At 38.1% G+C, this 19,985-nt stretch overlaps 1 protein-coding gene across 1 annotated transcript; it reads left to right on the top strand.

Annotated features, from left to right (window-relative positions):
* The first annotated feature begins 17,954 nt into the window (after window positions 1–17,954).
* Window positions 17,955–18,982, top strand: LOC148240205 (uncharacterized). Its single transcript, XM_088212091.1, has 2 exons — window positions 17,955–18,169; window positions 18,742–18,982. Exons 1-2 carry the CDS (start codon window positions 17,955–17,957, stop codon window positions 18,980–18,982), a joined length of 456 nt encoding a protein of 151 aa, XP_088068217.1.
* The last annotated feature ends 1,003 nt before the right edge of the window (window positions 18,983–19,985 follow it).

Raw genomic sequence — 19,985 nt, 5'->3', positions numbered from 1 at the left:
AGCTACCACATTACCCTTGCTGGGGTGGTACAAGATCTTATAATTGAAATCCTTATGGAGTTCTATCCAGCACCTCTAACGCATGTTGAGGTCCTTCTGAGTGAATATATGTTTTAGACTCTTATGGTCCATATAGATTTCAAATATTTCTCCATACAAGTAATGGCACTAGGTCTTCAAGGCGTAGATAATCGCGGCAAGCTCTAAATCATGGGTGGGGTATTTCTTTTTATGAACTTTCAACTGCATGGACCCATAAGCTATGACCTACCCGTGCTGCATCAAAACACAACCTAACCCTTTGTAGGATGCGTTATTGTATACTGTATATTCGCCTGTTCCATTTAGCAGAGCCAACACTGGTGTGGTAGTCAGTCATTCCTTGAGTTATGTAAAGTTTCTTCCACATTCTTCATTCCAATCGAAATTAACGTTTTTCTTTGTGAGTCATGTCAAGCGGGTTGCTATACTTGAGAACCAATTTAGAAACCTATGGTAATACCCTAACATACCCAAAAAACTTCTAATTTTCTTGATCAAGATCAACTACTTCCAACCCATCACTGCCTCAATCTTGTCGGGATTCACTGACACTTTATCTTTCGATATTATGTGTCCTAGGAAGGAAGTTTGCTCAAGTCATAATTCACATTGACTCAACTTTACATATAGCTTTTTCTCTCTTAGACATGTAAGACTTGAGTTAGATGTTGCACATGTTCCTCTTTGCTCTTAGAGTAAACTAGGATATCATCAATAAAAACTTTGATAAATTGGTCCAAAATGGCCTGAAAATCCTATTCATCAAATCCATAAAGATTGCAGGCATATTAGTCAATCCAAACGGCATAACAAGGAACTCATAATACCTATAACGGTCCTAAAGGCCATATTAGGAATGTCTTTTGCCTTGATCTTCACCTGATGGTATCCTAAGTGCATATCGATCTTGGAAAAAATCTTAGCACCTTATAACTGATCAAAAAGGTCATCAATCCTAAGGAGGGCGTTCTTGTTCTTAATTGTGACCCAGTTCAATTCTATGTAGTTTATACATAATCTCAAGACCCATCACTCTTTCTTGTGAACATAACTCCAACACCCTAAGGGGATATGCTATGTCAAATGAACCCATTATCCTGTAACTCCTTGATATATTTTCTCAGTTCTTTCATTTCAACACGACTATTCAATATGGAGAAAGCTGAGATGGGTTGGGTACCATGCTAAAGATCACCTGCGAATTCTAATTCTCAATCTACTAACAATCCTGGTAGTTCATTAGGGATTACGTTTGGGAAGTTTCAGATAACAAGGATATCTTGAATGCAGATCTCTTCCTTAGGTTTGCCTAACACGAAAAAAGAATAGTTAAACTAAAGGAATTAGATAAATAATACTACCACCATGTGCCAACAATATCTAAGATTTTATTAATTAGTGAAAGACTCTTCATTAGGAATGTTTAATATAAGCTTCTTGTGATGACAGTCAACTGTAGCATGATATGCCACTAACCAATTTATCCCCAAGATTACATCAAAATCCCTTGTATCTAGTGCTATTAGATCTATGCTCAATTCCCTACCTCATATCCCTATGATACAAGCTTAGTATATAACATTCCCCAGTAATATTCTGTTCCTAGGTATAGACACCAACAATACACAATCAAGACATTCAGGTAGCAAATTTAAATTTTGAGTAAAAGCATGTGAAACAAAAGAATGTGAAACACCAGTGTTAATTAAAATATGTGTAAGGTGTTTTCAGATAGTATGCGTACCCTGTATCACATCTGGGTTAGCTTCAGCATCCTGCTGGATGAGCACGTAGACTCTACCTTGGACCACAGGTTTGGTCTGATTCTGATTCCTCGGGCACTCTCTCGGATAGTATTGCGCATTCCCACATATATGACAGGTGTTGTTGAGGCAATAACCAGGTCAGTCTCCATGATCTTTGCCACAGTGTTGGCAAATCTTGCCGTGTCTTACTATCAGGAATTAGGGAAGAGCTTGAGGTAACGGTTTTAGTCTCTTGTTCTGCTGGTTCAGTGCAATAGGTGCTGGTCTGCGATGCAGAACTGGGGGCCTGGAGTTGCCCACTATTGAGGGAAAGATACAAAGGTTCCTCTCTTTTAACTATGCCTTAGCCAAGACTGCCGAATAAGTGCCAAGCTCAAATACATGTAGTTGTTGTCTGATCTCAAGATGAAGACCCCATTCAAACCATCTTGCCTTCCTACGTTCATCTATCACGATCTCAAGGGAGTACTAGCCTAACTCAAGGAATTTTCTAGCATATTCTGATACTGATAAATCTCCCTAGACCAAGTGTGCAAACTCTATTTCTTTTAAATGTCAGAGATGTTCTGAAAGATACTCAGCATTAAAGGCTGTCAAAAACTGCTCCCAAGTGACTCGAGTGGGTAGAGTAGCTTGTATAAATTGCCACCAACACCCTACCTCACCTACGAGCATATAAGTGGCAAGGACAACCTTCTGCTCAAGAACCATGCCAAGGGTCACGAAAGCCTGCTTTGTCTCTCCTAGCTAGTACTCAACTTCTTCAAAAGTGGATGCCCGTGCAAAAGTGGATGCCCGTGCAAAAGTAGATGGGTCTCTTATACCTCTCGATGTAGCCTGAGTCCATCATAGACGGAGTTGGGTCCTGTTGAAGGGGAATTGGATTATGTTGGGGAGGAACTGAGTGCCCCTATGGCAGCACCGAGTTATGCGATGGAGGCACTAGATTGTACTACGACGGTGCCAGATAGTACTATAGAGGGGTTGGGTTGTACCATAGGGGTATTGGATCCTCTTGGTGTGGAGGTCGCATGATCCTTGCTACACTGTTGGCAAATCTTGCCACGTCCTATTATCAGGAATTGGGGAAGAGCTTGAGGTACGGGTCTTAGTCTCTTATTCTGTTGGTTTAGTGCAATAGGTGCTGGTCTGCGATGCAGAACTAGGGGCCTGGAGTTGCCCACTGTTGAGGGAAAGATACAAAGGTTCCTCTTTTTTAACTATGCCTTAGCCAAGACTGTCGAATAAGTGCCAAGCCCAAATACATATAGTTGTTGTCAGATCTCAAGATGAAGACCCCATTCAAACCATCTTGCCTTCCTACGTTCATCTGTCACGATCTCAGCGGAGTACCAACCTAACTCAAGGAATTTTCTACCATATTCTGATACTGATAAATCTCCTTAGACCAGGTGTGCAAACTCTATTTCTTTTAAATGTCAGAGATGTTCTAAAAGATACTCAGCATTAAAGGCTGTCAAAAACGGCTCTCAAGTGACTCGAGTGCGTAGAGTAGCCTGTATAAATTGCCACCAACGCCCTGCCTCACCTAGGAGCATATAAGTGACAAGGACAACCTTCTACTCAGGAACCACCCCAAGGGTCACGAAAGCCTTCTTTGTCTTTACTAGTCAGTACTCAACTTCTTCAAAAATGGATACTCGTGCAAAAGTAGATGAGTTAAGTCTCTTATACCTCTCGATGTAGCCTGAGTCCATCATAAACGGAGCTGGGTCCTATTGAAGGGGAATTGGATTATGTTGCGGAGAAACTGAGTGGCCCTATAACAACATCGAGTTATACGGTGGAGGCACCGAATCGTACTACGGCAGTGCTAGATAGTACTATGGAGGAGTTGGGTTGTACTGTAGGGGTATTGGATCCTCTTGGTGCGGAGGTCGCTCATACTGTGGTAGAAGTGAAGGGCGATCTGGAAACTCCCTTCTCTCTTCCCTAGTCTTCTGGGTCGAAATGAATCTATCAAGCATCTTGAAGAGCTGATCAACATTCTTTCGAAGTGATCCCTCTCGAGCTGCTCTATTTAGCAAGGCCTTCCTCTCATCATGTTTCTTTACCTATATTTCTTTACCTACATTTCATAATAATGGTTTGAGATTCGAGTTGCATTAAATTTACTCTAACTTTATGTTTAATGAATGGTTTTGAGGAACGCGGCTCTAATATCAACTATAAAACCACCCCAAACCCTTACTCAGGTTTAGAGCGTATAACTCAGTAATAGTAAAACAAATAATACTCAAATTTATTATTCTGCGGAAGCAATTAATGTTTTTAGGTTACATTCCTCGCATATTACTTAAAATGCCCAACAGGGCTATGAGAATGCTTTTGAATTTTAAACGAAGAAAAACATAAAAAGAAAATAAATATGGTTAACCTCTACTCAAAACTGACAAAGTGGGAGAGGTAATTCTTTAATTGGTCTCTTACTATTTAGGATCTGGATCTTGGTCGTCCTAATCTAAAATGTTTAATAAGAAATGGGTGAGCTGCACTAGCTTAGTAAGAATATCAATGCCTTACCACTAATACAGAAAATTAAAGGGTTATAAAAAATATAAAACAACCAATGGAGCCCATTCTTAATAAAACCCGAATGTTAATGCATTCATTATTCGTTTCACTAAAAAGATTAGCATTTTTTCATCTAACCTGTAATCTCTCAAATACCATTCATTAAAATAAAAAAAGAATCAAAATCACAATATAACAGTATACATTTCAATAGACATACAACGTTTGACTCCTCACCTTTCCCAAGCCGGATTTCTTACCAAGTTCATCTCTACACTATCGTTTTACCTTTCCTTACCAATGTCACTGGGGGCCCATAAGGATCCCTACTACATGTGGATACGAACATTTCCTTTGTAATTAAACAACTGTCCCCATACCCCATCCGGTAATGGTTGCCACAACAAACAAGCACCTCAATATCCTGTCCGGTATAAGTGACACTTATAAACTCCCAACCCCTTCCGGTATGGACTTTTCAGCCCTGTACGGTTGAGGGTAACATCTACAATAGGGTTCACCCTATGCACCAAGTCCGTACACTCTTACCCATGACACTCGATAAGCCCTTTTTCATCCAAATATAGTAGTTCAAACATATTATTTCTTTCATTTACTATTTAACCCCAAATGACACTTATACCCACATCCCCAAGTAAGACAAGAGTATGGAATTCATATTTTAGAATATGTGAATGAAATAAATAAATATACAACGTGCTGACTGAAACGTATTATGCACAAAATAGAACAACAGGAAACATAGATTAAGGCAAATAGCTGAAGTACGTTAAAATAGAACCAAGTAAACAAATAAGCGACCAAATAAATAGTTAACATAATTAAGCAAGTATAGGCTGACCAGTTACTGGCTTTATCGACAACCTGTACTTAATTAATTAAGGAATCGACAATTATCCAAAATTTTCGTTTGTTATTAATTTAGCTTTAACTTCACCATAATAGGGAAAATGGGTGAGGGATTCTTACATTGGGTTAATGTCCAGAACACTACTTTTTTTATTACGGTTCTTAACAGTTTTTTTGGATCTTAGATTTTCTTAGGTTTTCCTAATAATATTGAACTGTACGTTAAAATGGCATTGAAATATGCAAGAAATAGCAAAAAAACCTCACCCAGGGCTGGGTTGGGGTTCTAGCACGGCAGCGCCATTGTGCTCCGCCACTGGTCCTCCTTCTCCGACAGTTTTTCCTCTCGGTCAGACAAGTTTTGGCCAGTCCTTTGTGGGATTCTGTTTCAATTGTGGTTAGGCAGTGTTCTATAGAGAGAAACAAAAACTTTTGGCCTTACCGGGCGATTTTCGATCTCTAGTGTAGCAGCGCAACCGTGCTCTGCCGCCTCTTTCTTACGGGTGACGGTTTTCCTTGGTTTTTCTTTTATTCAGGTTAGTTTAAATGATCTAGGGTGAGAAAATAGGGAGAACGGGAAAAAAAATCGTGCTTTCTGGTGTATTTTGGGTCTTTAGCACGGTGGCGAGGCTTCTCCACCGGTCGCTTCTCTTCTTTTCCTTTGGCTTTGGGTGTCGGTTAAGGTTAGGTTTTAACAAAAGAGATGTTTAAATATCCCCTTCCCCTCGATCTGGGTCATCTATCTAGGCCCGTGTAGATTGACCTCAGTCGTCATATCTCCCTTATTCGAGAAATAAATTCAGACCATTTAATTGAAGTCACACAGACCGTTCAATCAGACTTATCTGGGGAATTGATTTGGGTCGTTCGTGTTCGCGGGAGTGGCAACGAGCCATTCGATCAGCCTGGCACGCAGATTGCCTACATGGCTTCCCACGTGGAACCTATATCAGTATGTCCGCCTCGCGCTGCGCGGCGATTCGTCATACTGTTGACTGGGTGTACACATGATCTGTATTTTTTTTTTTACAATTGAAACCCTGTTTTTAAATTTTTCTTTCAAACATAACCCTCCCTTTATTTACAAATTGGCCCTGACTTCTGAAAATTATTTTAAAAATGTCCAAAATGTATTTTTCTAAAAAAAATAACAATGAACGTAATTAAAATTAATGCCCACGAATTTTTATTATTAGAAAAAACACTAAAATTCAGCATTCTGAGCCTAATTCATGGACTTGGGGTGTTACATAAACTGTCATATTGAATTCTAATTTTTTTATTTAGAAGAATTTCAATAGAAAATTGTTATATAAATTATTAACTTATTTAATATTTCAAAATCAGTTAGTGAATAATATGTAGTCCACTAAAAATTAAATTCTATTTCTATATTAAGAAGATTTAAATAAATAACTATGTTATAAATATCATCACATTAAGTACACATATAATGATTATATACTATTACAATAATTTTCTTTAAGCATTCAACATTATTTAGTACATAATCTGTATTCAACTAAAAAATAGATTATATTTTTTACAAAAAATAGATTATATTTTTTACAAAAAAAATTAAATAGATAATCAGTATATAAACTATCATATTAAATATAAAATTATTTCTAGAAAAAAAACTATTTCAAGTTTTAATTTTATGCATAACATAGATTTAAAGGACTTTACTTCACAAAGAGTTTCAATTTGATAGGTAGTACTGTTTTAACAATATTTTTTTAGTTCCATAATTATATAGTAGTTGAAATATAATATGTGAAAACTTTAGATTGGATAATTAATACTATTATTAGATGTAATAATTAGGGTAGAATTTTAAATAGAAAGTCAACTAATAATTAAACAACTAAAAAGAAAACATGCATGTAAAAAGGAAATTACCAATTTTCCAAGTTAAAATATTTATTAAAAAACCAAAAAGAAGACAATGTAAGATGTATGCAAAAATTATTACATGATTCACGAGGAAATTATCAATTTCCCATGATAGTTATCATTAATGTGAAAATCAATAACCATAATATTTACTTTTAAAATGCAGAGAATTATTTTGATTTTGAACAAATAAATTATTATTGTATTCATATTATCAAGGCATACATATAATCATTGTGACGAGCCGTGATCTAAATAGAGTCACGAGTGTCTAATTTTACTAAATCATTTAATGTGCGACAGTTCATTTTAAAAAATATGGAATTTAAGCACGTTCCATTCCTAATTTTATTACAATTATTTACATAACTCCATCCTCATATCTACATTCTCAAAGCTAGATAAATTTTTTGAGTTTGAAATGTAGAAACACAAACCCCATTTTAGGGATTTTGGGCATTTATCCCAATCATAATAATTTAGTAACACTGAAGTTATCATTGCATAGGAGAATTAAAGGTTTAAAGGTTACATTCCTTGCATGTTTTACTTATAATACCAAATGGGGGCTACTGGAATGTTAGAACTTAAAATAAGAGATAACTACTACAGTAATGATTAACCTTAATCCGAATACGACGGAGCGGATAGGGATGATGTTCTAATATATTCTCTCATTGTTCTGGATCTGGGTCCTAATCGTCCTGATCTAAAATAGAAATAAGAAGGGGGTGAGCAACACTAATTCAATAAGAATGCCAAAAACCTTAACGCCGACACAATGACCAAAGGATTGTCGAAAACTATTAAACAACCAATGGAGCACTCACTTTGTATTAAAAACTATACTAGTGCGGTCGCACCCTTCCTTTCTATGGAAAATAATTTATTACATACTTTCTTATTAAACAACATTCATGCACAAACATTTAGTTATGTTCAGTGATATTTCTTACCATCTTACCCAAACTAGGTTTACTTACATTTTTATTTTTGTCATTTTATTTTTATTTCACTACCAGTATCAATGGGGGCCCATAAAGATCTCTGCTACACGTGGGTGTACAAACATTTCCTCTATAAATCATCAGCCGTTCTCATACCCTGTTTGATAATAGGCGCCACAATAAAAGACTATCTCAATACCCTATCCGGTATGAGCGTGACTAACTAACTCCCAACCTCGTCTGATATAGGACCTCCCAGCCCCGTGAGACTGATGACACGTCCACTGTAGGGTTTACCCTATGTACCAAGTCCATACACTCTCTCCTAGAATACTAGTAAGACCTTGATTTACATTCATGTTTAAACATGCATTTAATTATATATAATTTTACACTATTCAAGAGATTAACGACATGTAAAAACTTGTACATCACTAAAATGAGAAACATGCGAATCATTCCCTATTACTCATCAAGGACCAAATAAAAATTCAACTAAAATGACGCAAGTGCAACGCATGTTCTATGAATTGAACCAACACTACTAATAAAAATTATAATTAAACAATTAGAATAAAACATAAAAATATACAAAGTGAAATAATCATTCGCAAGATAAATGAAACATAGGTAATTAAATATGATGATTTAGCATATATGATTGACAAATCGATTCCAAATGAACACATAAAACAAATATAAGGACGGATTGATAAATGGAATAGATATAGAAACTAAATGATAAATAAATACAGAAAATGAAATCAAGGCAAAATAAATATACAAATAGAAGTATATGTACAATAAATTAAGAAGATGGCAAGATAAACTGGAATGATAAATTAAAGCTTTGTTAGCTCCATTGGCAACTTAGAAGATCGGATTACACAACACTGATTAGATTTGAGTTCAATTAAGTATACACACACATATATATATCCACTTATTTTATTGTTTTATTAATTCTTTTTATTTATTTATTATTTTTTTTCTAGCCTTTGGTTAGTTGTTACAAAGGGGAGGGTTTAGGCATCCTTACGCCAAATCGGCCGGTGGCGGTGCTGTTCCTCGTAACCACCGGTCGTGGTGATTTCCACCCACAACTTTCAGCTATTTCCTCTTTTTCTCTCTCTTTTCTTTGCAAAATGAAGAAAATAACATGCTATCAGTGTCTACAAAAGAAAAAAGGGAATCAAGGGGGCGGACAACTCACCAAAATTGACCCAACTTACACGTCTCCTCCCTTTCGGTTCGTAGCCTTTCTTGGATCAATCCACTTTAAAGGAGTAAAAAAATAATTGAAATGGAAAAATAGGAAAAATGGGAGAAAATCGAGCTTACTAGTGTTATTTTTAGCTTCTAGCACAGCAGTGTCGTCATCCCTCTAGCAGTTGAGCTCCCTCCGGTGTCCCTGTCTTCTTCTTCTCTAATCAACTTGACGGCTAGTGTTTAGGAGGCTGGTTGACTGAAAGGTTTAAATACCTCTCTTCCCTTAATTTAGGCCATCTATCCGGGCCCGTGTGGATCAACAAGAGCCGTCCGATCTTTCCTATTTAAGCCAACCCATATTCTCCTCCCTTGTGCGCTTTGGACCATCTGATTGATTAACCCCATGAATCAGAGTCATTGATCACACGACCATTGGATCCATCACGTGGACGATCAAGGCCGTTCATTCAAATCTAAGCAGGATTGGGATCTGACTATTTGTGTGAATGGGAATGTATTCGAGCTGTTCAATCCCTCAAGCACGCGGATTGCTAATGTGGCTCCTCGCGTGGGAAGGTCTGCTGACATGTTTTCCATACAACACATCCTGATTCACCATACTACTGATGTGGTCATCCTATGTAGCTCGTCTTTTTTTATTTACGAAGTGGCCTTGTTTTTTCCAAGTTCTTTCAAGTGAGTCCACCTTTTATTTACAGATTTGCCTTAATTTTTGAAATTTGTTTCAGAGTGACCCAAAAAAGGAATTTTTTTGTTATTATTATTACTATTAGTATTATTTTGATTATTATTAATATTTTTTATTATCATTAACGTAAATAAAATTAAATATCAATTTCTTTAATTTGAAATTAATCATTCTCGAACTCGGGATGTTACAACTCTCTCCCCTGAAAAGAAAATTTGTTCCCTCAAATTACTACCCCTTATCCAAATAAATGAGAATATCTAGCCCTAAAATCTGATTCCAACTCCCAGGTAGCCTCATCCTGCGAGTGATTTTGCCATAGAACATTAATAAAAGGGATTTTTCTGTTGCAGAGACCCTACTCTTTTAGTCCAGAATGCTTACGAGTATCTCCTCATAAGATAGGTCCTCTTGAAGTGGAAATGGCTTGTAGGATAAGACATGCAAAGGGTCAGGGTTATACTTGTGCAACATTAACACATAAAAGACATTATTGACTCTAGATAGTTCTGGTGGCAGTGCTAGTTTGTAGGCATATATTCCAATTCAATCTAAAATTTAAAATGGTCCAATGAACTGAGGGTTCAATTTCTCCCTCTTTCTAAACCTAGTGATGCCCTTAAGGAGGGTGACCTTAAGGAAGACTCGATCACCGGTCTCGAATTCTAATCCTTTCTTTAGGTGCTTGCATAACTCTTTTGTTTGCTTTGAACTATTTGGATGTTCTTCCTGATCTTTGCAATTTTTACTATTGTCTAATCTACAAGGTCTGAGCTAATCAACTTTTTGTCACCTATTTCTTCCCAACAGATTGGTGACCCACAGGGTTGACCATACAATGCCTCATACAGAGCCATACCAATACTTGTCTGGTAACTGTTATTGTAGGTGAACTCCACCAGGGGTACGTTATCATCCCATTGTCCTTTGAAATCTAGGGCACAAGCCCTGATCTAGTGCGTGCTAGAAAACTTGATTCATTAGATCCATGAAGGCTGCTGGGGCATTGGTCAATCTGAACAGTATCACCCTAAACTCATACAAACCATACCTATACTAGAAGATAATTTTTGGAATATTTTCTTCTTTAACTCTCAGCTGGTGATATTCGGTCCTAAGATCTATCTTAGAGAAGACTATGGCTCCTTCCAGTTGATCAAAGAGATCATCGATCCGAGGTATGGGGTACTTGCTTTCAATAGTCACTCGGTTGAGTTCCTTGTAGTCCACACAAAGCCAGAGGGAACCATTCTTTTTCTACACAAACAACACTGGAGTGCCCCAAGGGGAATGGCTAGTGTGAATAAATTTTTAGGTGATAAGATCAGAAAGCCAATGTTCCATCTCTGTTCGCTTAGTGCGACTCATGCGATAAGTGGGCTTTGAGATTTGTTGGGTTCTAGGAAACAATTCAATCAAGAACTCTACCTCACGTGGGAGAGGTGGACCAGGAAGTTCGATGGGAAAGATATCCAAAAAATTGCAAACAATTGGTATGGAACATACAGCAAGATCAACACCCATATTCTTGTTCATTAAATTGTTAGGAGAATGATAACAATAACTTTTATTTCTTTTTCAGGGATCATAAGATTATAATTTTACTTTCACAGTCTTTTATAGCTCTATACTTTTCCAATAAATCCATTCCTAATATTATATCAAATCCTATAAAATTTAGTAGTATCAGGTTTACACTTACCTCTATTCCTGAAGTTTTTATCCTACAATTCTTATATACACAGTAAGCCTTTAGTAGTCCTTTGGAGAGAGTTTCCACCACTAGTGTTTTTCCTAAAGGATTGGTCAAAACTCTAGATTACAAGCAAATGCACAGGAAATAAAAGAGTGAGTTGCACCTATATCGATCGAAGCTTTGACAGAAGTATTATCAATAGAAAGTATACTCTGGATGAGGACAGGAGCAGGAAGGCCACTGGATTTATCTAAGTGGTACATCGACCTTGTGCTACGGGTTGGACTACATCCTTTGGTCGTTGGGGGCAGTCCTTTATAAGGTGTTGGGTGTTTCTGTACTAATAGCAGACATTATTGATACATCGACAGGGCAAATCACCATGGGAGTGACCACAATGCTGATAGGGTTGGTTAGCTCGGGCAAGTGGAGTAATAGGCGGGGGCAAGGTAGGAGGAAGGGCAACTCTAGTTCATTTATCTGGAGGGTTACTTACTGGGTCAGGCAATCTCTATCTAAGCTATTGGGGTTGTTGTTGGATACGAACTCAAGCAATGCGTTGGTGCTAGACTAAGATAAGGTCTTCGGCCAACCGGGCATGTTCGAGCACTTTTGCATTGAGTTGGGTCTCAGCATCGTGATCCGGTCATAAATATTGGCACGAAGGCTCTTGAGAAACTTTCTAACTTATCGGCTTTCGGGGGTGACCATTAAAGGGGCAAACCTAGACAGTTGAACAAAACAAGTTGCATACTGGCTGACAGACAGACCTCTTTGGCAGAGGTTCTGAAATTCCTCCTATTTCTTTTCCCAAACATAGGCAGGGAAGAATTAATCAAAGAAAGCATCCATAGAAACTTCCCAGGTAGTAGGAGTAAGTATGACTTCCTTCTTAAGTCGCCACAAGTGTTCTACTTTACTATTTAACATGAAAGTTGCAAGAGGAACTTTTTGTTATTCGGTCAGGTCTAGGACATAGAAGAACTTCTCTATTTATAGGATCCAAACTTTTTCTATTAAAAGATCAGGGCCACCTTTAAAGTGTGGGGGGATTAATTTTCCTAAACTCTGCTATATTGTGGGAGAGAGACTGATTTGTGTTTCAGAATTCAGGGATAGGGGGTGGACAAGGGTTGACCTGGTTCTGTCCTATGGCTGCAGTTAATCCTTGAATGGCTCAAAAAAGTTCTGTAAATTCAGCTCTAGTTAGATGATCCAGGGCTTCAGGTCACTCAGTACGCTCTTCGGATGGTCTTCCTCACGTCATTCCTATAAAAGAAAGGAAGACACGAGTTGGTGGTCTAATCTTGAAAAGAGGACTTATTTCTTTCCTAGGTATTCTAAAGGATTCATCTACCTAAGGCCTTAGTACAAGGGATTTGATCCGTGACATTCTGCTTTGATACCATCTGTGACATCTCAAGTGCTAATTAAGGCAAATGGGTGTCATATATAAATTTAAAATAACGGTGCATGATAAATTTATGCAAAAAAACAAAGTTATTATAAATACCTTACAAATACATATATGTTCTAATACATACATATACTAAGACAAGAAGTGGCTGCAAAATACAAAACAAAATATAAGGGTCACTTCTTTCACTATGCTATTGGACTCATCAGAGTGCGGGAACAGTCATGCACTCAGACTTGTGGATCCATGGGATCCTCATAGACTTCCAAGGGTAAGCAAGCCTACGGTTCCTCACTTTCATCCTCATCTTGGGGGGGGAGGAGGATGGAAAGTGTGAGTTTCATATGCTCAGTAAGAAAAATAGTATTAAATTAACATCGTAAGATTTCAAAAGTTAATTATTTTAACTTATCATTTAACTTCCTCGTTTCTTATCTAACATTATGAAAAACTATTTATTTGTTAAGAAAATGGGATGTTAGTACAGACAACTAAACATACATCATGTCAGATATTAGAGAAAATCAAATAAATCATGAAATACTCAAATTTTCGCGTCATACTTTGCGAAGTCGTTACAACTTCCATATTTGAGGGTAGATATAGATTTTCAACTACCCAACTGAAATGACCAGATCAGATACAGATACAGCAATTTGCTCATGCCCATTTTTGGCTAGCCAAACTATAGTACAATCTATGACCACGGCCATACTAGCCATAGTGGCCCTAACAGATATCTACAATCACATTATTTAGCCACGGATGACCCTTACAGATAGTGTGATACCACTCTCGTCAGAGGGTAAGCCGTCATGCACTAGAAGCGATCTTCTTACGTCTTTTTAGATCAGATAGGGGAGGGAGAAACAAATACCCTAAAGGGCAAGGGGAACAGATACTCCTCAGAGATAAAAATCCTAACGAGATGCTTTATGCAATATGAATGTCAATACATATACACTTCAGACCATACGAGCTTCATTCCACTATTTTCTTTTTTTTTCTTTTATACTCTTTACTTTTACCGATTACATATTATATTTATTACATGAAAATTCATCAAGTATCTGTAATTCACATAGCATGCTTAAAAACAAGAATAATTCAACTCATCTGAACATAGAAGTATACAGAACATGCAAAATAAAAATCATATTAAATTAGTTTATATAAAAATACTCCTAAAAATATCAAAAGAAAAACTAGAGTCCTTACCAAAATCTTGATGTTTTCTCCTTCACCAGTCTCTTTTCTTTTTCTTCTTCTCTCACTAGACTACTATTTTTCTCTCTCTCTAAATCTTTGAAAAATGGAAGAATGGAAGTGTGGAGGGGAAGGGAAGGGGAAGGGAAATTTAAAGAGTTTTGAAACTGTCATATTCATGCCAAGTGGTAAAATCTGTTGAAGAAAGAGGAGAAAAAGATGCTCGGTACAAAAACAAGGGAGGAGGGCCTTTTCAACTGGCGGTGGCAGTGCATTGCCCGAGGTGGTAGTGCCCTAGCTGGCTCACTACAAGTGCATAGGCCTCCTGACACGCACGCAGGACCTAAACGCGCAGTTCCTATTCACACAGGTCTATTGCGCGAACGGCATGCACACAGTGTGCAATGCCTATCCGCACACAAGGTGATGGGCGAACGGCGCACCTGCACGCGATAGGACGCGCGTAGGTCCTGACCCTGCACCATGTGTGCGGATGGGACGTGCGTGCAACGTGCACGTCTTGCGGCTATTGTGTACGCATGCGCGCACGCATAGTGTCCAGCACCCGTGCAAGCAACCTGACTCCCCACGAGATTTTCTTCCCGATTCGCTGTTTTTTGATTTTTTTTTTCAATTTTATAATTAATTTAAATGAGTTAGACTTCAAATTAAAATAAATAATTTAAATAAAATAAATTAAAATTAAAATTAAATAAAATTAAATAGAAGCAAAATAAATAAAAATCATCCAAAATTATGAAATACAATAAATATTAAGCAGCGTAAATTAATTAAGTTTAATGTGGCCAAAGGCCTGAATAAATATGGTTTTCAAATCATTTAAACACAGTGATGGGTGGGGTGTTACAATACTCATATCAGTTATCGCCAAAGTCAATGACGCAAGTACGCAACATATCTTCCAACGTCTAGATTGTACGTTCTGACTGACAATCCATTTGGGGATGATAAGTGGTGTTGAAGTACAATCTAGACCCCAGAGCTTTCTGAAAACTATCCCAAAAATGGGATGCAAATTGAGGATCTCGATCAGACACAATAGATGAGGGAACAACATGAAGCCGAATGATCTCATCAACATAAAGACAAGCCAATTTGCTGGTGGAGTTAGTGGTCCTAATGGGCAAGAAATTGGCGGTCTTGGTTAGTCTATCAACAATGACCCAAATAACATTTCGACCAAAACAAGTCCTTGGCAGTCTGGTGATAAAGTCCATAGTTACATGCTCCTATTTCCATTCTAGAATCCGAAGGCCTTATAACAAACCGCCAGGTCTCTGATGTTCTACCTTAATCCTCTAGCATATAAGGCATCCGGAGACATAGTTGACTATGTCCTTCTTCATTCCCAACCACCAGTATTGACACTTTAAGTCTCAGTATATCTTGGTACTCCCAAGGTGGATAGATAACTTAGAGGCATGGGCGATTTTGAGAACATCCACCCTTACGGCAACGGGAACCCAAATTCGATTCCAAAATCTAAACAATCCATCATCTGAAATCCTAAAATCAAGAAATTCATATAAAGAGACTTATCTAGATTTTTGGTGAGTTCCTGATCCATGGACTGAGCTTTCCAAATCTTCATGAAGAGATCCGGCAGGGCTCAAATATGAGCGAGATAGGTACCTTTACCGTAATAGCTGAGGCAGAGCAACTACATTGCATTAATGAACTTCCAACTGGAGGCCATGGTTTGGGCCAACACTACAGACTCCTTTAGGCTTAGTGCATCAGGACTACATTTTCTCTACCGGGGTGATAGATGATCTTATAGTCATAGTCCTTTAAGAGATCCATCCAGTGTCTCTATCTCATATTTAACTCCCTCTACAATAAGATGTACTTCAAATTCTTGTGGTCAGTATAAATCTCGAATGTTTGACCAAATAGTTAATGACACTATATTTTTAGGGCAAAGATAATGGCCACCAATTCTTGGTCGCAAGTAGGGTAATTTCACTTATGCAGTTTCAATTGTCGAGATCTATCAGTGACCACTCTACCATGTTGCATCAAAACACACTCCAAGCTAATATGAGATGTATCACAGTAAACCTGAAACCTTCTAGTGTTGTTAGGGACGATCAACACCAAAGTAGAGATAAGACAATGCTTCAATTCCATAAATCTTTCACCACATTCATAATTCCAGATAAATGGCATGCCCTTTTGGGTGAGTCGGGTCAATGGAGCAGTAATCTTAGAAAATCTATGGATGAATCTCCGATAGTAACCTGCCAAGCCAAGGAAACTACGTACCTCAGCCACTTTAGTGGGTGGATTCTAGTGGATTACTATTTTAACCTTGGATGGATCCACAGAAACTCCTTCAGTTAAAATTACATTACCGAGGAAAAAAATTTGATCCAACCATAACAAGCAATTGCTAAGTTTAGCATACAGTTAGTTTTGGTGAAGGGTCTCTAACGCTTCAGACAAGTGTACTGTATATTCCTCCAGGCTCTTGGAGTACACTAAGATGTCGTTAATAAATACGATGGCGTACTGATTTAGTTCATGCTAGAAAACTCTATTCATGAGGTCCATGAAGGTTACAAGGGCATTGGTTAACCTGAACGGCATTATCGTGAACTCGTACAAACCATACCTACACTGGAAAGTGGTCTTTGGAATATCCTCCTCTTTTACTCTCAACTGGTGATATCCCATTCTGAGATCAATCTTGTAAAAGACTGTGGCTCTTTGTAATTGGTCAAAGAGTTCATCGATTCGAGGTAAAAGGTACTTATTTTTAACTGTTACTTGGTTAAGTTCCTGGTAGTCTATGCAGAGTCTAAGGGAATCATCCTTTTTGTTCACGAACAATACTGGAGTGCCCCAATGAGAATGGCAAGGGCAGATAAACTTCTGGACAATCGGTTCAGAAAGCTAATTTTCTAGCTCTGCTAGCTCATCACGACTCATATAATAGACGAGCTTTGAGATCACTTGGGTTCTGGGTAGCAGTTCAATTAGAAATTCTACCTCCCGTGGGGGAGGTAGACTAGGAAGTTTGATGGGAAAGACTTCTGAAAAGTTGCAAACAATTGGCATGAAACACACAGCAGGATCAGCACCCATATTCTTGTTTATTTAATTTTTAGGAAAAATAATAACAATAGATTTTATTTCTTTTTTGGGGATCACAAAGTTACAACTTTACTTTCATAAGTAATTTTTGCTCTATATTTTTCTAACCAGTTCATTCTTAATATCATACCAAATCCTGAGAAATCTAATAGTATCAAATTCACAAATACTTCTATCTCTGAAGCCTTTATCTTGCAATCCTTATATACACAGTAAGCTTATAATTATCCCTTAGAGGGAGTCTTTACCGTTAATATTTTTGCTAAAGGTTATGACCTAATATCAAGTTTATAAGCAAATGCACAAGAAGTAAAAGAGTGAGTATTACTTGTATCCATCAAAGCTTTAGTAGAAGTATCATGAATAGAAAGCATACCCTAGATAAGAATGGGAGTAGGGAGAGTACCAAGTTCAACTAGTGGTCCACACGACCCTGTGCTACAGGCCTGGCCACATCCTTCGGTCGCTGGAGGCAGTCCTTTATAAGATGTTAGGTGCTTCTGCAAACGTTATTGATATACCGACAGGGTAGGTCACCATGCGAATGACGACAATGCTGATAAGGCTATATAGGTCAGGTAGGCTGTCCAATTGGTGGAGGCAACACTGGGGAAAGGACAACTCTGATTCATTTATCGGGGTGGCTACTTATTGGGTTAGGAAATTTTCTTCTAGGCTGTTGGGGTTGTTGTTATTGGTTACAGACTCAGGCAATGCATTGGTGCCTGGTCGAGATGTGGTCTTCAGCCAACTAGGCATGTTCTAACACCTTCATATATGAGCTGGGTCTCAACATCGCAACCGAATCATAGATCTCGGCACTAAGTGTAACACCTCGCTCACCCCTGTGCTTGCATCCTTGATTTTGGCAATAACTAGTATGAGTATCTTCCCCTATATGAATTTGCTTATAATAACAATTATCATTCCTACATCGGCATGGCTCTGTATGAAGCCATGTATGATAGACCCTGCCGTTCTCCCACTTGTTGGAGCAAAGTTAGAAACCAGTATCATTTGGGACTAGACTTCATTGAAGAGACTATTAAGAAGGTCGCAATCATCCGTAAGAACTTGGCTACCACCCAGAGCCACTAGAAGAGTTATGTTGATAATTGTAGGAAACCCTTGGAATTCACTGTTGGAGACTAGGTCTTCCTTAAGATTTTTCCCTACAAGACAAAAATGTTATTCGAGAAATGAGGGAAGTTAAGCCCTCGTTATGTGGGACCTTTTCAGATCATAGAGCACAATGGACCTGTAGCATACCACCTTACTTTACCCCGAGCTTTTGTGAGTCTACATGATGTTTTCCATATTTCTATGCTCAGAAGGTACAACCCTGACTCTTTTCATATCATTCCTCACGATAAGATGCAGGTACAAGCTGATATGACCTATGAAGAATTTTTTGTGGAGATTCTTGATTGGACTGACAAAGTCTTATGCAATAAGATGATTCCCATGGTGAAGGTGCAGTGGCAACACCATACTCTAGAAGAGGCAACGTGGGAGTTGGAAAGTGAGATGAGGGAAATATTTTTGGACATTCGAGACAAATTTGGGGACTAAATTTCTTGAGGCAGGGAGGATGTAACACCTCCCTCACCGCCGTGCCAAATTGTATTTAGAAATTCCTATTTATTTGGTCTTGAAGGCCACACTAAACTCATTTAATTTTATTTCGCAGCTTTATATTATAATTCATAAATTTTACTAATTTTAATATTTTATTTTATTTTACCTAATTTTGTTTTGATTTATTATTTTAATTATTATTTTTATTTTTAAAATAAACAATTTTTTAGGAAAAAATGGAAAAAAAAAGGGAAAACACCCACTGGAGAGGGATTGTCCGCGCAGGCATCGCGCGCGATAGGCGCAAGATGTGCAGACAGTGTGAATGTCCCATTCACTCAAGGCGTGGGGCTAGACCTGTGCGTGCATCTTGTCGCACGCAGACAGGCCCGTCTATACGTGTCACATCACATGCGAATAGGGCTGGCACTGCCCACTGGGCGCATGCTGTCCGTGCAGCAAGCCTGTGCATATAGGCGTGCACGCTTGGGGCCTGCATGCAAGCCAGCTCCTATGCTCGGCATGGTAGCCTGGCATCTAAAGGATAGACTTGCAGTGCGCATCAGGTGGGTGAGGCACACTGCCGCCTCGGGCAGTGTGCCGTTGCTGGTGGATGAGGATTCTCCTCTATTTTTTGTGCCACGTCAAATCAAACTTCTCTTCCATTTTCAACACTCTCTCTCTTCACTAGATTTTGCTACTTGGTGCAAATCCAACGGCCCATATTTTCTATAAATAGGGGCTCTTCCTCCCATTTTTTCATCACTTCCATTTTTTCACCTTCTAATAGTTTAGAGAGAGGAGAGAGAGGAAAGTGATCTAGAGAGAAAAGGAGAGGAGAAGAAGAACAGTGTAGGAAAAACTATCAAGGTTTTAGTAAGGAATCTAGTATTTCTCTAGTATTTCTTTAAACGTCTTAAGGAGTATTTCTAGAAAATTAAAATAATGAATCTGTGATTTTATGTGATTTGCATGTTCTATGTTTAGTAGCTTTAAT

Source organism: Carica papaya, chromosome 9 (assembly GCF_054855325.1).
Source record: "Carica papaya isolate Zhongbai chromosome 9, ASM5485532v1, whole genome shotgun sequence".
In the NCBI taxonomy this organism is placed as follows: domain Eukaryota; kingdom Viridiplantae; phylum Streptophyta; class Magnoliopsida; order Brassicales; family Caricaceae; genus Carica; species Carica papaya.
Note: the sequence above shows the minus strand (reverse complement) of the source record. Positions and strands in the feature narration are given on the sequence as shown.